The 15,114-nt window shown below is 45.7% G+C and overlaps 1 protein-coding gene across 1 annotated transcript; it reads right to left on the reverse strand.

Moving 5' to 3' along the window:
- Positions 1–422: 422 nt before the first annotated feature.
- LOC311205132 (heat shock 70 kDa protein 12A-like) lies at positions 423–5,162 on the reverse strand (the record flags this gene model as incomplete). The annotated part of the gene is made up of 4 exons (XM_084279425.1): positions 423–1,468; positions 2,294–2,465; positions 2,824–3,048; positions 4,881–5,162. The coding sequence occupies 4 exons, from the start codon at positions 5,160–5,162 to the stop codon at positions 423–425; spliced, it is 1,725 nt and encodes a 574-aa protein (XP_084135551.1).
- Between the last annotated feature and the right edge of the window lie 9,952 nt (positions 5,163–15,114).

Genomic DNA, 15,114 nt, shown 5'->3' on the forward strand with positions numbered 1-15,114 from the left:
TCAGATGAACAGAGGCTGCAGCTGAAAGAAGGTATCGGTCTGAAAGGCATAGTTAGGGGCTGGTGTATGTGGAAGTTAGACACCAGTCCAGAAGCTTTGTATCAAACACAGGTAGAGCACAGATCATTATATTGGTGGTATGGACTGTTGAGTTCAGAGATGCAACAGGGCTAAGAAACTAGAAGGGCAAGAAATAAACCTGCTGTCAGATACAACAGAAAAAGAGGTATTAGACTGAAACAGTGGTTGGTGAAGAATGTAAGGAACCAGAAAATCATATTAGCAAACATCTACCCATGTGTGCAGAAGGCTGATGAGGGACTTCACAGTCCATTTGCTTTGCCTATTGTAGTACTTACTGCCTCCCACTCAAGTCACCCCTTCCTTGAGTTATTGTCCCTGCTGCTTGATGTACCAAGCATCTACACAGTAAAAAAATTGATTATCACCATACGACTTTCTTTAGAAGTAACATCAGTACATGTGGCTTTAAATTCAGTGAGGCCAAATTTAATATCCAGCTTCAGTTCACGGTTCCTCCCCAGTGTCGTGTCTGGCATGGGCACTGTACATGAGCCAAGCCATTCCATCCCTTCCTCATCTATGTACAGAGCATCCTCCTTTTCTGTACAATAAAAAGCAAAGCATGTACTTAACTGATCTGGTTCTATTGGATGGAAAATATGATGGGCAACTTCATGTATATTCACTGATTCCTCAATTCCCACCAATTTACTGAAGAGATCTGTGCAATACTTATAGCCATCAGCTTTTGAGACCCTTAGTTTACGCTGGTCATGAATAGCAGCATCAAAGGTCTGAGCTACTGCTACGCCATACGTCCGACAGCTGACTCTTGAGGCAACAATGTGTGGATTAACTCCAAATAAAACAGCCCCTTTTGCAATGGCCACTTGGGCCTCCATTGGACAAAGGATATGATAATTCTTGCCAAACACCTCTCTGATTGCATCTCTCAAGATGGTGCTAGATGCAAAGCCTCCCACAAGCAAAATGAACTGGACCTTGGCCATTTGAGGCTTGTCAAGAATTTCCCTCAATGTACAAATGATATTTTTGATACTATAGTCAAAGAAGCTCTTCATTTTCTCATATGTAATAATGATCCTCCCTTGACACCACATAGCTCCTTCTGCTTTTGTGAAGAACTGGGAGATGTCCTGCTTAGACTCTGCCATTCTGGCTAAGTTGTAGTAGCAATGTATGTAGACTGCCTCCTTGCTAGCAGAGCATTTCTGGAGACTAAAGTTGTACATCATATGTTGAAATTCAGTAGGGTAACTTTTTACATATTGATCCCATATGCCATCATCAAATATTTCCTTGAGGAATTCAGTGAAGTTTTCATCCACACTGTTGCCTCCCCATCCACCTCCAGTTGCTTTGTGTAACTCCTTTAGGCAACCATTTTCTTGGATCTCATGTACCGTGATGTCTATTGTGCCACCTACACACACACACAAAACCACAAATGAAGTTAGCTGTTTTTTTAAAACATGAGGTCCTTTACTTTCACTAAATATAATCTTACATTCTTAACTCCTGGCTCACAAGTGCATTTTTTCTGCTGCTTTCATTCTCATCCTCACTCCTCTGCTATTTCCTTCACACCTTTAGATTTCCTGAATCTAAAAAAAGCCTGGTCTCACAAGGATCCTACAATAACTGCTGATGAGGGCTGGATGCTCTGACTTGTTCCCTGCACAAGACTATCTCCTTTCTGATTATACAAGGAGACTGGCCTCTACACATAGATAGCTGACTCCTGCCTTTTGATTTACAAGCTCTGAGTTAAGATGAGCAATGGTGGTGAGAGTCTCCAAAACTTCTGATTCTCTTGATGCCTTTTCAGTATTTGTTCACAATCACCAGACTGCTCTTGGCAGGAAGTTCACATTACACTGAAAAAGCTTGCAAAGGAAACTAGAGAAATCACTAAGGAGTATTCCATCAAATGTTCTTCACTGGGCACTACACTTGCTCCTACAGAGGAGGCTGTGTGCTCAGGCTATACAGCAGCATGTGGGTGCACATCTGGGGCTGACGCTGGGACTCGGTGCAGACTGATCTGTCTCTTCCTCCCATTTTTCTACCTGCCCATGGGCCTTATCAAGTGAGAAATAAAAGTAAATCCCCTGTGATGAGCACAGCAGTGGAGTCCAAGCTCTGGGACTGCACTGTAGTCCTTTGGAGCCCACTGTGTCAGACACAGCAAAAACACCATGCTCTACACCCAGAAAACATGATACCTGTTAAAGAGGGAAAATTTTACCTCCACAGTCAACGACAAGATACTGGATCCCTGGGGTGTCTTCAAACTTCTTTTTGTCACTGCTCTCTGTCATAAAGCCTTCTTGTGGAAGCTGTTTGCACCAGAGCGAAGCAGCCTCTGGCTCCAGGGCAATAATCAGCTTCTCAGAAGCCATGTCAGAGATGAGTCCTGCCTAAAATCACAACAAAGAAGTGTTAGTTCAAGAAAAGGTGGTGATCTCACTACTGCATGAACACCCCTTCTTAGGGAGACTGTTCTCATCCCAGGAAACCACGCTGAGGTGGTTGTTCTTGTCACGCCGATCTCCGTGGGGCTCATTTCTACATGGTAGTGCAGGGAAAGGGCAGAATGGTTGTTACTGATGGTTTGGGACATCCTCTACCCCCCTGCCCCCAACGGGGGAGATTTCTTTCCCTGGTAAATTGAAATTTGAAATGCAGGTTGTTTAGACGTTGAGGAGTTCCTCTGCCTTGATGGGTAAAGAAATCTCCAAATATCATTTTAGGAAGTGGGATAACCCCTGCATTTACATTTTTTGCTGCCAGCCGCATGAACTGCCTGGCAGCAGCACTCCATATGGCCGGGACAGTAATGACCCAGGTGATCTCCTCCTTGTCACAGATGTTTTGGAAACAGGCCTCTTGGATGGTGTTCAGGGCATGTTCCTTCAGGTAGCGCAGGCTTTCAGAAAAGACCGTCAGGGCAGGAAGCATCTTTCCATTGCTGGCTTTCAGCTCCATGCCAGAAGTGACTTTCTACAAAAAAAAAGGCTCAGAGTCACACATGGGCGTTGATAAGTCAGCTGTTTCTCCCAGGCCAAATTTTGTAAAGACCCTGAACAGCCAGTAAGGAGAACTATACTTTCTATGTGACACCACCACACATTCCCCAGGTGTATTTATAGACACTTCAGACATTTCTGGTTGCATCTGTACTTTTGTGTATGGCATTAACAAAATACATGATAGACAAACATATAGACAAACGATCCTCTGGTTTGACACAGTTTCCCTATAACGTATCCTCTTGGCTGATCTGAAACCTGAGGCGGGTGGCTGCTCTGATACTTATCTTATCCAGGAGACCAGACCGACCCTCCAGCAGTCCCTGATTGGCTGCTTTGTCTAGGGTGGGAACTGTTGCCTTTATCTAAAGAAGTTTCTGGAGCCAGCCTTCAGCACACATGCCCCTCTTTGCTTTGCTTCAGCAGCCACTAAAGATGTCCCTAAATCACAAAGACTATCAACTGGATTATCAGCTCCATTAAGTTGGGATCCATTACAGCCAATTCAGAAAACAAGCCTAATCCAGCTGCTGACCAGTTTAAATAACACACAACCAGGAAAGGTGGGGTCAATCCTCTTCCACAAGTGCAGCCGCTTAAGAGAAAGGATATCTATGTTCATATTTGCTTACAGTCGCATTTCCTGCCGCTGTTCTGGGCCCAGATAGAAGAGGTTGATATCAGGAAGCTGTTAGGACATGTCCTCCACAGACACTTTCTATGAACATTCAGAAATAGCCAGTTATGTGTCTGGGAATTGGTGCTTCACTTTCTTGTCTCTGAGCCCTTCTAATGGTGCCCAGAGAGGTTGTGTAATCTCCATTCATGGATATATTAATAAGCTTGCTGGACAATAGCCCTGAGCAACCAGGTCTAGGTGACCCTGTTAGAGCAGAGAAGTTGGAGCACATGATCTCCAGAGGTTCCTTCCAACTTTAACCATTCTGTAATTCTGTGATGAAATTTTCCTTAAGCATTTTATTCTTTGGTGCAGAGACATAAGGATGAACTAAAGGCTCTCTCCAGTCCCCTTTGAAAGTGAGTGAAAACCCACTGCTCCAGAGGTAACACCATAGCAGACCACATCATTCCCAGGTTTTCTGGGTGAGGGAAGTCTTCTCAGAGACCTTCCATCTACTGCCACACCCAGTTCAGTGTTCATTGCTTAGCACTAGGGGATACCAAAGAGCAGGCATGAGACATTGTCTTGGGCTGGCCTTGTACTCCGGGTTATTCCATCTTTGGGAAGACCTGTGGGACCCAGGAGCACAGCCAAGGAGTCCCTAAGGTAGTTTAATGTTTGGCTGAACAAGAAAACCCAGAAAAAGCTGTGAGCAATTCTAAACCAGCACAGAGCCTTCAGAGAGTAAATGATAGCCACTGCACACTTGACAGACAGCTAGCCACCCTTAAATTCGCTTCAGCATATCATTTTTCTTTCCCAACCAAAATGATTCTCTGATCTCAGGGGAGGGAGAGGCAAGCTAGAGCAAGGGGTATAACAGGAGGATCACCCTTTAAGAACAAGTATGTGGCTTCACTGAGGTGTGCAGTCAGGTTTAATTCTATTTAGACAATGAACAGGATCATAAGGGAAAGGCCCACGAAGCCTTTGGCTAATCAAAGATTGGCTAATCAAGAAAAAAACCCACTTTCATCTTCAGTTAATCCAAATGCCCTTTGATTTCCATCATGCATGCTCACCAGCCAGATTACTCAGCCCTTTCCACCAATTCCTCTACCCTCCACCCCTCAAATAAATTAATAGCTCTGATTCCCATTAGCAGTAACTGTTTCACCTACTGTATTGTACAGCTTCATCTTGAAGTTCTGGAAGAAGTACCAGTTGTCAGCTTCACTGGAGGGCAGGCTCTTGTACTTCATCACAGCATCGTAGCCAAACTTCCTGAACTCCTGATTCTGGTTGAACAAGATGCACGTGGGGGTCTTTGGGGTCTTGAACCCGTGCTCTGTTCCCCAGTACACCTGCCGGATTTGGTCTGTGCCTGAAGCAAGGGAAAAACAATACCCACTGTAGGACGTGCCAAAATCTATAGCGACCACGAAGATTGAATCTCTGGCCATGGCCGATGGCAGTGCCGAGGTGCCCAGCTCGGGGAGCTGCAGTGGAGTAGAGCAGCTGGGACTGTAATGAAACTGAAACTGCTCTGGTCAGTACACATGGGGGGAAGCTGACTCCCTTCCTCTCTGGCTTTATCTGGCTGGAGAGAGGATTGCTACAGTGCGAAGAAACGGTGCCTTTTCCCATAAGAAGGCAGGGCTTGTTTCTGTTATTTATAGCAGAAAAGTCTCCCTGTGAAAGTCAGAAAGGGCTCGACACTTGCAGTAGTCTCCTGCGCTCCGGCCAGCACAGTCCCCTGTGCTGCTCGCATCTCGGCACCATTTTCTGCTGCTGGAAAAGCATGGGTACACACAATTTTTCTTCCTACAGAGGAATGGACATGTTTGAAGGACAACATGAGGGCACTGACCCTAGCAAGATGACTGCAGAACATGCCAGGTATGTTGCACAGCAGGTGTCTCTGGCTATACGTACCGAGTTTAAATTCAGTAGGTCTGAATATTTCCACCCAGTCCCTTTGGAGTTGCAGCAAGGGACTGCATTTTCCAGCTGGGAAATAATTCAGTAAAAGCTCTGTTTCCTGCTCACTGTCTGTCACGGGGACGGATAATTTCCTCACATTCAGCTCAAGTTCAGTTCCAAAGGCTAAGGCAGATCTTAAATGGCTTTGAGAGTGCTTTGTGTTTGTGTGGCAAGGTTTGGGGGGAGGGGGTGTGGGGTGTGGGGGGCTGCAGGCATGGCTTCTGCAAGAAGCTGCTAGAAGCTTCCTCCAGGTCTGACAGAGCCAGTACCAGCCAGCTCAGGGACAGACCTGCCATTGACCAAGGCGGAGCCAATCGACTCTGCACTTGGCTCTGTTGAACCAACTAGGGAAGGCACCCAGCTGGACCTGTTGTTTGTGAACAGAGAAGGCCTAGTGGGAGATGTGATGATGGTTGGAGGACACCTGGGGCTTAGTGACCATGAGATGATAGAATGAAGTGAGGAAGGGAGCTAGTAGCACAGCCACCTTAGACTTCCATAGGGCAGACTTTGGATTATTCAGAAAGCTGGTTGATAAAGGTCTGTGGGAGACAGTCCTTATGGGCAAAAGTGCCCAGGAGGGATGGATTCTCTTCAAGAAGGAAATTCTGGCAGCACAAGAAAAGCCTGTCCCCGTGTGCCAGAATAGGAGCTGGAGAGGGAATAAACCAGAATGGCTGAGCAGTGAGATCTGGGTGGACATCAGAAAGAAAAAGGAAAATCTATGAGCTTTGGAAGAAGAGGCAGGCATCTAAGGAGGACTACGGGGATGAAGTAAGGTCATGTAGAGAGAAAAATCAGAAGGGCTAAAGCCCAACTAGAACTCAGATTGGCCAATTCTGTGAAAGACAATATAAAATTCTTTCTACAGACACGTCAACAAAAAAGCAGGGCCAAGGACAATCTCCAGCCCTTACTGGATGCAGGGGAAATATTAGTGACAAACGATGAGGACAAGGCTGAGGTACTTCATTCCTTCTTTGCCTCAGTCTTTAATAGCAAGGTGAGATGTTCCCTGGATATTCAGCCTCATGAGCCAGAAGACAGAGAGGGAGAGCAGAACAAAAATCTCACGATCCAGGGGGAAATGGTTGGAGACCTGCTGGGCCAATTAGATATTCACAAGTCTATGGGACCAGACGGTTTCCACATGAGGGTATTGAGGGAGCTGGTGGACATACTTGCCAAACCCCTTTCCATCAGCTATCAGCAGTCATGGCTGACTGGGAAAGTTCCACTTGACTGGAGGCTGGCAGATGTTGCACCCATTTACAAGAAGAGTTGAAGGTAGGATCCAGGTAACTACAGGCCTGTCAATCTGACCTCAGTGCTGGGGAAGATCATGGAATGGGTCATCTTGAGTGCTATCATACAGCACATGTATAACAACCAAGTGATCAGGCCCAGACAACATGGGTTTATGAAAGGCAGGTCCTGTAAAACTAACCTGATCGCCTTCTATCAGAAAGTGACCTGCTTAGTGGATGAGGCAAAGGCTGTGGATTTAATGTACCTTGACTTCAGAAAAGCCTTTGACACCGTTTCTCACAACATCCTGCTTGAGAAACTGGCTACCACATGCCTGGACAGACACACCCTCTGCTGGTTTAAAAACTGTCTGGATGGATGGGCCCAAAGGGAACAAACTCCATCTGGAGGCCGGTCATGAGTGGCGTCCCCCAGGGCTCAGTCCTGGGTCCAGTTTTGTTCAACATCTTTATCAATGACCTGGATGAAGGGATTGAATGCTCCCTCAGTAATTCTGCAGATGACACTAAACTAGGAGGAAGTGTTGATCTGCCTGAGGATAGGGAGCCTCTTCAGAGGGATCTGGACAGGCCGGATCGATGGGCTGAGACCAACGGGATGAGCTTCAACAAAGCCAAGTGTAGAGTGCTGCACATGGGACATCACAACCCTGTGCAACTCTACAGGCTTGGGGAAGAGTGGCTAGACAGCTGCCTGGTGGAGAAGGACCTGGGGGTGTTGGTTGACAGCAGGCTGAATATGAGCCAGCAGTGTGCCCAAGCGGCCAAGAAGGCCAATGGCATCTTGACATGCATCAGAAAGCGCAGGCTAGCAGGTCCAGGGAAGTGATTGTGCCCCTGTACTCCGTATTGGTGAGGCCACACCTCGAGTACTGTATTCAGTTTTGGGCCACTCACTATAAAAAAGACATCGAGGTCCTGGACACCTTGTGCAGAGAAGGGCAATCAGGCTGGTGAAGGGTCTGGAGACCAAGCCTTATGAGGAGAGGCTGAGGGAACTGGGGCTGCTTAGCCTGGAGGAGGCTGAGGGGGAATCTTATTGCCACCTGCAAGTACCTGAAAGGAGGTTGTAGAGAGACAGGTGTTGATCTCTTCACCCAAGTGACAGGTGATAGGATGAGAGGGAATAGCTATGCCAGGGCAGGTCTAGATTAGACATTAGAAAAAAATTCTTCACCAAAAGGGTTGTCAGGCATTGGAACAGGCTGCCCAGGGAGGTAGTTGAGTCACCAACCCCGGATGTATTTAAAAGACAGGTAGATGAGGTGCTTAGGGATATGGTTTAGTAGAGGACAAGTATGGTTGGACTTGATGATCTCAAAGGTCTTTTCCAACCTAGTGATCAGCAACAGTGGCAGCACCTCTGGATAACATTTTTAAGAAGGGGGGGGTCGGGGGGGAGGGGGGGGATAAAATGCAAGGGGCAGATTTTTGCCACCAGGGAAGGGAGTGAGAAGGTGTAAGAAACTTTTCAGACACCAAGGTCAGTGAAGAAGGAGGGTAAGGAGATGCTCCAGGCACCAGAGGAGAGTTTCCCCTGCAGCCTGTGGAGAAAACCATAGCGAAGCAAGTTGTCCCCCTGCAGCCCATGGAAGATGATTTGGAGCAGATATCCCACCTGCAGCCCATGGAGGATCTGAGGGTGGAGCAGGTAGAGACATCCGGAGGACACTGTGACCCTGTGGGAAGCCTGCACTGAAACAAGCTCTTGGCAGTACCTGCTGCCCATGGAGAGCAAGGAGCCCACACCAGAGCAGGTTTGCTAGGGGAAACTTGTGACCCTACGGGGTAACTGCTGGAGCAGTCTGGTCCTGAAGGTCCGCACTCCATGGAAGCCACACTGGGGCAGCTCATGAAGAACTGAAGCCCCCATGGGAAAGACTCACATTGGAGAAGCCTTATGCTTATGCTTTCTCTGACATTGCCTTGCTGCAAGAAAGACCTTGCTATTTGCTCCACCTGTATCTGAGCTGCAGGAACACTTCAACCTGGGATTATCTCTACACTAACAGTTGATGTTGGGGGTCCTCATTGGGAAATGGGGCACAGAGTGGTTTGTTGTTCTCTGTGAAATTGCCCCACCCCTGTATGTTGCAAAAGTTGATTTCAGCAGAGCAGCTATGTGCATTTACTGTTCCACACACACTGCAGGTGACTTTGTTTTTCAGGAGTTGTCCCTGTATCCTGCCCACTTCAACCAATCCTAATGATTATTCAAAGCCTCCACCTCTTTTTCGCAAACCTCTGAACTGTTCCAGGCATCATCTGGGAGAGTGCTAGCTCACTTGTGCCAGTACTGCACCCAGGTGTGTGCTGGGCCACCGTGTGCCCTGGAGCCTGGCTCTGATCTGTTCACTAGTGTGGATGTAGACAGGGAGCCTCTGCTCATGGGGCTATCTTTTATAAAGTATCTGTTTAGAATACATTACTCTTTTTTTTTCCCTTCATTTTAAGGATTCTGTTTTCTTTTTTCCTCAGACAAACATTTGACACCCTGGAGCAACCATCAGCCTGTCCAGACATTGCATCGATGAAGGAAATCAGCGATATTGTCAGAAGGCTGAATATAGTGGAAGAGGAACTAAAGTGAGTGTGATGACCAGAGATTACAGTGTTTAGCATGGTCCCTGATGATCAGCTGTAGCTGGTGTCTGCTAGGATAGGTCAGACAGAAGATTACAAGTAAGCCAGACGCAAGTTAGGCTATTTTGGGAACCCAAAGCCAATTTGCAGGAGCTGTTTGACCTATATCATATAACCTGCAGAGGTGCACTACTGGTACTCCTGGTATTGTAGTATTTTATGTGCACTATTAGTACTGACTCATAAAATCACAAACCACCTACCTGGCAAAACAGCTTTGGGAAGTTTTGGCATCTAGGCTTCTTTTCTCCCTACAGATCTATCAGGAATTGGAGGGAGGAAATTTAGTCTGTGTATTTCTTAGGAGTCTAATGGACACTTGCTTACTCGCTTCTTTCTTTCTTTCTTCCCCTGATGGACAGCAAGACAAGAGCTTGGTCTGATATGGCTGAAACTCGATTGCAATGTCTGGAAGGTTGTCAGAGGTAATGTGATTCTTTATAGTAAGAATATATATAAGAGGGGAAAAATCATAAATGTTTCTGCAACTGTCACTGAAACATATTCAAGCCTTGGTTATCCCAGCTCTGTCCTGCAGGACAGACAGACCACTTTTTCATTCTCTTATTTGCTGCATTGCCATGGCCAGGCATGAGCTGCCCCTAAAACAGGTTTGTCTTGGAGTGTGCACTAGGGTGCATGACCAAGGCAGGTGACATGAAAACGTGTCACTTTGTGAGACTAATTTCACTTCTCTACAGATACTTCTCTGAATATGTAATGGCTGCCTTAAAAGCAGCAGACCTCAATAGAAAGGCATCCAGCCTAATATAGATAGGGGAGGTGGAAAAAGCAGCTTTGAGAGCAGTTTGAGCAGATGTGCAGAAGCAGTCTGCAGTTTCTGTTGTGAAAACTGCCCTCTTATGAACTAGGAAAGCACTGAGGGAAGATTTAGTGGTAAGACTGCTTGCAAGGAGGAGGGAAATGAGGAGGAAAGAAAAAGAAATAATAGCATCTTGGAGATAAATGCAAACACAGATCATTCTCAGTGACCAAGGCCAAGAGTAAATAAACTTCAAATAATATAGCTGGATGTCCATACCCTTCCAGAATAGATCTGTGGGGAAGAGGCTTTCCTGTTGCTATTTCCATGAAGACAGGCTCTGGTATTTTAGTCTCCGATCCTGGCTTGAGTACCTGTGGGATCATAAGGGGTTTTCAGGTGTGCGGTCATGGATAGCCTGGTTATGGAGGGATACTCTCACCTTGGAGCTTTCTTCCAGAGTGGCTTAAGCCTGAGACTTTGGTTGATGTATAAGACAAAGGTTCCCAGATACTAGACCTAGTCTCAAATGATGACCCAGCTCAGTCACTTGTGTCCCTGACATTGTTTGCCTATTTACAGAAGGCTGTCAGGAGTTGTAGATGCCCCCTCCCTGGCAGTGTTCAAGGCCAGGTTGGATGGGGCTTTGGGAAACCTGGTCTAGTGGAGAGGTATCCCTGCCCATGACAGGGAATTAGAATTAGATGATCTTTAAGGTCCATTCCAACACAAACCGTTTTGTGATTCTGTGAAACCAGTCAAGATCCAGACTACACCTCCCAAATTCAGGTCCTTATTTTGGGTTTTTTTCCCAGATCTGTCTATTTAACATAGGTTAGACAAGCCCTGAACACAACATCTCTGTGTGCAGCAATGAAGGTCATTTAAATGACAGAGCAAAAATTTGATGGGATCATTCACAAGACCAGAATAATAGGAGATGGTGCAGCTTACTCTGACAGGAGAGGAAAGAAACATGGGTGTCCTTTATATTAGGGTTGCATGTGCTTGTTCTGAGATCTGTAACACAGAATAAGACACAATCTCTAAAAATCTCTGGTGGCTGATAAAAAGCAAAACATTTCCAGCACTTTCAGGGTGTGAGTCTGCTGTTGACCTATGGTCATCATCTAGAGAGGAATTTTTTAAGCGCTAGTAGTATGCTCTAAAGAGCAGGCTTTGGAAATGGCAGAATTTCACCTTCTGGAGGAAAAGAAGACTGACATTACCCAGACATCTGTGGAGAAAGAAATCCACAAGAACAGAACTCTCTGGAGGGTTTGGGATGTTTGGCAATAATGTTTTGATATTAAAGATATGTTTTGATATTAAAGAGGGGCAGGGGCAAAAAAAGGACAAGTGGAAATGTCATAGTTTAACCCCAGCTGGCAACTAGAGCACCATGCAGCTACTGGCTTACCCTCCCTGCTGGGATGGGGGAGAGAATTAGAAGAGTGAAAATGAGAAAACTAATAGCTTGAGATAAAGATGGTTTAATAGGTAAAGCAAAAGCCACACACACAAACAAAGCAAAACAAAGAATTCATTTCCCACTCTTCATGGGCAGGCAGGTGTTCAGCCATCTCCAGGAAAGCAAGGCTCCATCATGCATAACTGTTACTTGGGAAGACAAACACCATCACTCCAAATATCTCCTCCTTCCTTCTTCTTCCCCCAGCTTTATATGCTGAGCATGATGCTATATGGTATGGAATATCCTTTAGGTCAGCTGAGATCAGCTGTCCCAGCTGTGTCCCCTCCCAACTTCTTGTGCACTCCCAAGCTACTTGCTGATGGGGTGTGGTGAGGAGCAGAAAAGGCCTTGACTCTGTGTAAGCATTGCTTGGCATTAGCAAAAACATCTCGGTGTTTTCAGCACAAATCCAAAACACTGCCCCATACCACCTACTATGAAGCCACCTACTCTATCACAGCCAAAACCATCACAGGAGAATACTTGCATTTTCTTCAAGCCTTCAATCTCTAATCTTTACAACCCTACCTCCCCTTTTTTGGATGTAAATAGCTTTCCCCTTGACTTAAGCATAAATCCTACGTGGGGGCTTTTAGGAAAGGTTGTTAAGTTCCCCTGGGGTTTTTCTCCTGGGTACTCTGCACTTTCCCACCTCAGTGCTTTTCTTCTGGAATTCAGATTATTCAATAGGGGCAAATCTATTGTTGTCCCAGTGTCTAAGTACAAATAAAGAGATCTCACACAAGAAATCTATTTCAGAGCATTTCCTGGACCAGTCACCCAAAATAAGCTTCAAGAGAAAGAGGATTATATGCAGCTGAAAGAGAAGAATGAAGAGCTAGAAGCAAGGTGAGGTGTTTATTCAGTTTCCTGATGCAATCTGTGTATCCACAGTGAAAATCCGTGTATATGTTGCTTCCTCCAGTCCTCAGGGACTGTTTCTGACCAGGCAGCCTAGATACCTTCGCCCTAGACTTTTGACCTGCCAATATCTCTTTGTAACTGATTTCTGGAAGATGGCATGGGTTGTTATGGAAAGGGAAGGAGGCATTCCCAGGTGGAACATGTTAATAAAAGAGATCAACTTACAATGATACAGTCGAAATTATGTTCTTTGATCAGATACCACCATGATCATGCTAAACTGATCTGAGAAAGCACTATTTCCCACACGAAAGCTGCTTGCCAGCTATATATAATACAGTTGAGAAGTACATCGTAGGAAAAAAAAAGGGGAGGGTCATTAAATAGATTCAGGACATGCTGCAAAAATCATAGAATGGTTTGGGTTGGAAGGCATCTCAAATGTTACACTTACTTATTGCTTTATGTTGCCCTAGCTAAGCTTTTTTGTCTTGCCCTAGAAACAAAGAACTCTTGTCCAAATTGATGGAAATGCACAAGGACTCTGAGAACATAAATGAACCTTTGCATTTGTCTGCTGTGCTGAGGATGTATGACATGCTCAGGATACATGAGTGGGAAAAATGCAGAACCTCCTCGGGCTTACATCTGACATATGAAACTGGCAGCAGCATAATTAAGGTTTGTTTGTGTCTATTTTCTCAGCCTGACTGTAATGAGGTCAATGTATGATGTACAATGATGTACCTGGTGTAGCAGGCTTAGAGTATTAGAATTTCCATATCAGACAAGGTTGAGGACTAGATTTTTGCCTCTGATTTTCCAGTCCAGCAGGGCCTGTGTGATGCTGTAGAGAGCAAACTGACAGTGACATGCTTCCTCCTACCTTTCAGAAGGGTGCATTCAAATCCCAGTCCCATATCTCACCCATGTTAAGCACAAGTGGGAAACCATGTACTAGATGGGAGACCTCATTCTGATGTCTGATTTATTACTGTGATCCTGGTGGGATCCAAAGATGAGGCCACTGTTAACACTGGCTGGGATGATAAGGCCCCACAGGTGCTGAAGAATGGGCTTCAGTGTGCAGACAGTTCAATGAAACAGATATTTCTCAGGTATTAAAGGTGTATTTCAATCAAATAGTAGCCCTACAATTTACTCCAGAGCAGATGTGGTTCCAGTACATGCTTTCCACAGTATGCCTCTTGTTTCAACCTAATTCCTGCTGTAATCAAGTGTCTTTGCATTGCAGAATCTGTTTGATGCCTGTGAGAACGATATATGGCGGAGAACAATTAACATATTGAAAGTCCTTGGCATTCCACCTGCAGAGTATGCTGTGACCAAAACCAATCAGGTACTTCATGTTTCTGTGTAACTGGGCCCAGGCAGTGGGATAAAAGGGCAATCTGCATCTGCCATTCATTTAGAACTTAGCTTATATATCAGCAATAACAATATGGGTAACTTATGAGCTGAGAGGAATAGGGGCATGGAAAGTTGAGCTCGAGCAACCCTTCCATGTCCCACGATACATATATATATATATATGTTGCATGTTGGAATTGTCCACTTTACAAACCTGTATATATGAGTGCAGAAAGCATTTTCCAGTAGTGCATTGCTTTTATGGGACTTTCCTCCAAAGCTGGAAAGGAGCAACTTCTCCATTGCTGATTGACATCATCTGAGAAACAAAAACTCCCAGTGCTCAGGACTTTGGTCACACCACATGCTAAGAGTCTGCTTTGTACTGTGCTTGGTTTGTAGGTGGTGATGAAAGATATAAGGAATCTCTTCAGATATTACTATGACAAAAACTACTCACTGTTTTACAGCAAAATTCTCACGGTGAGTAAAGATACTGCCCAGGAACAGGGGCAGTGGTAAAGTTTCTCTGGCATGTCTATGCAGCTTGATGTTTAAAAAAAATGGGAGGTCTCTCACTTGGGGTTGTTTTCCACTAGTGGTGAGGATTTTCCGGCCCACATACTCTGAAATATTCTCTCAGGCATGCATAGAGCTACATGTAACTTTGTAAGGGAGATACAGAGCTGCACATGGAGCAGTGGGGAACTGCAGGAGAGGCAGGGCAAGGTGCAAAGAGCAGGGCCAGCAGTGGTGATCGGGATCAGCCACAGACCCGTGATCACCTAGCAAACCCACAGTGATGAGACAGGTCAAGACTTAGTCTGTGATTCAGGGTCAGGAAGGCTGGATGCGTGCAGGCAGCCCAGCATCACAGCTCAGGCAAGCAACCAGCCACCACTGAGCTTGACTTAGCTCCAGGGCCAAGTGGTGGAGCATCTGTGTGTGGAGATGAGGCTTCTCCTAGCTCCATTTCATCTCACACCACCCTTTCTGACAGCTGAGCTTTTCCCATTGCAGTCAAATCCAAGGTTGTATGGCCATATTAT

The sequence above is a fragment of the Gallinula chloropus genome (genome assembly GCF_964237585.1).
Source record: "Gallinula chloropus genome assembly, chromosome: 1".
NCBI classification, from domain to species: domain Eukaryota; kingdom Metazoa; phylum Chordata; class Aves; order Gruiformes; family Rallidae; genus Gallinula; species Gallinula chloropus.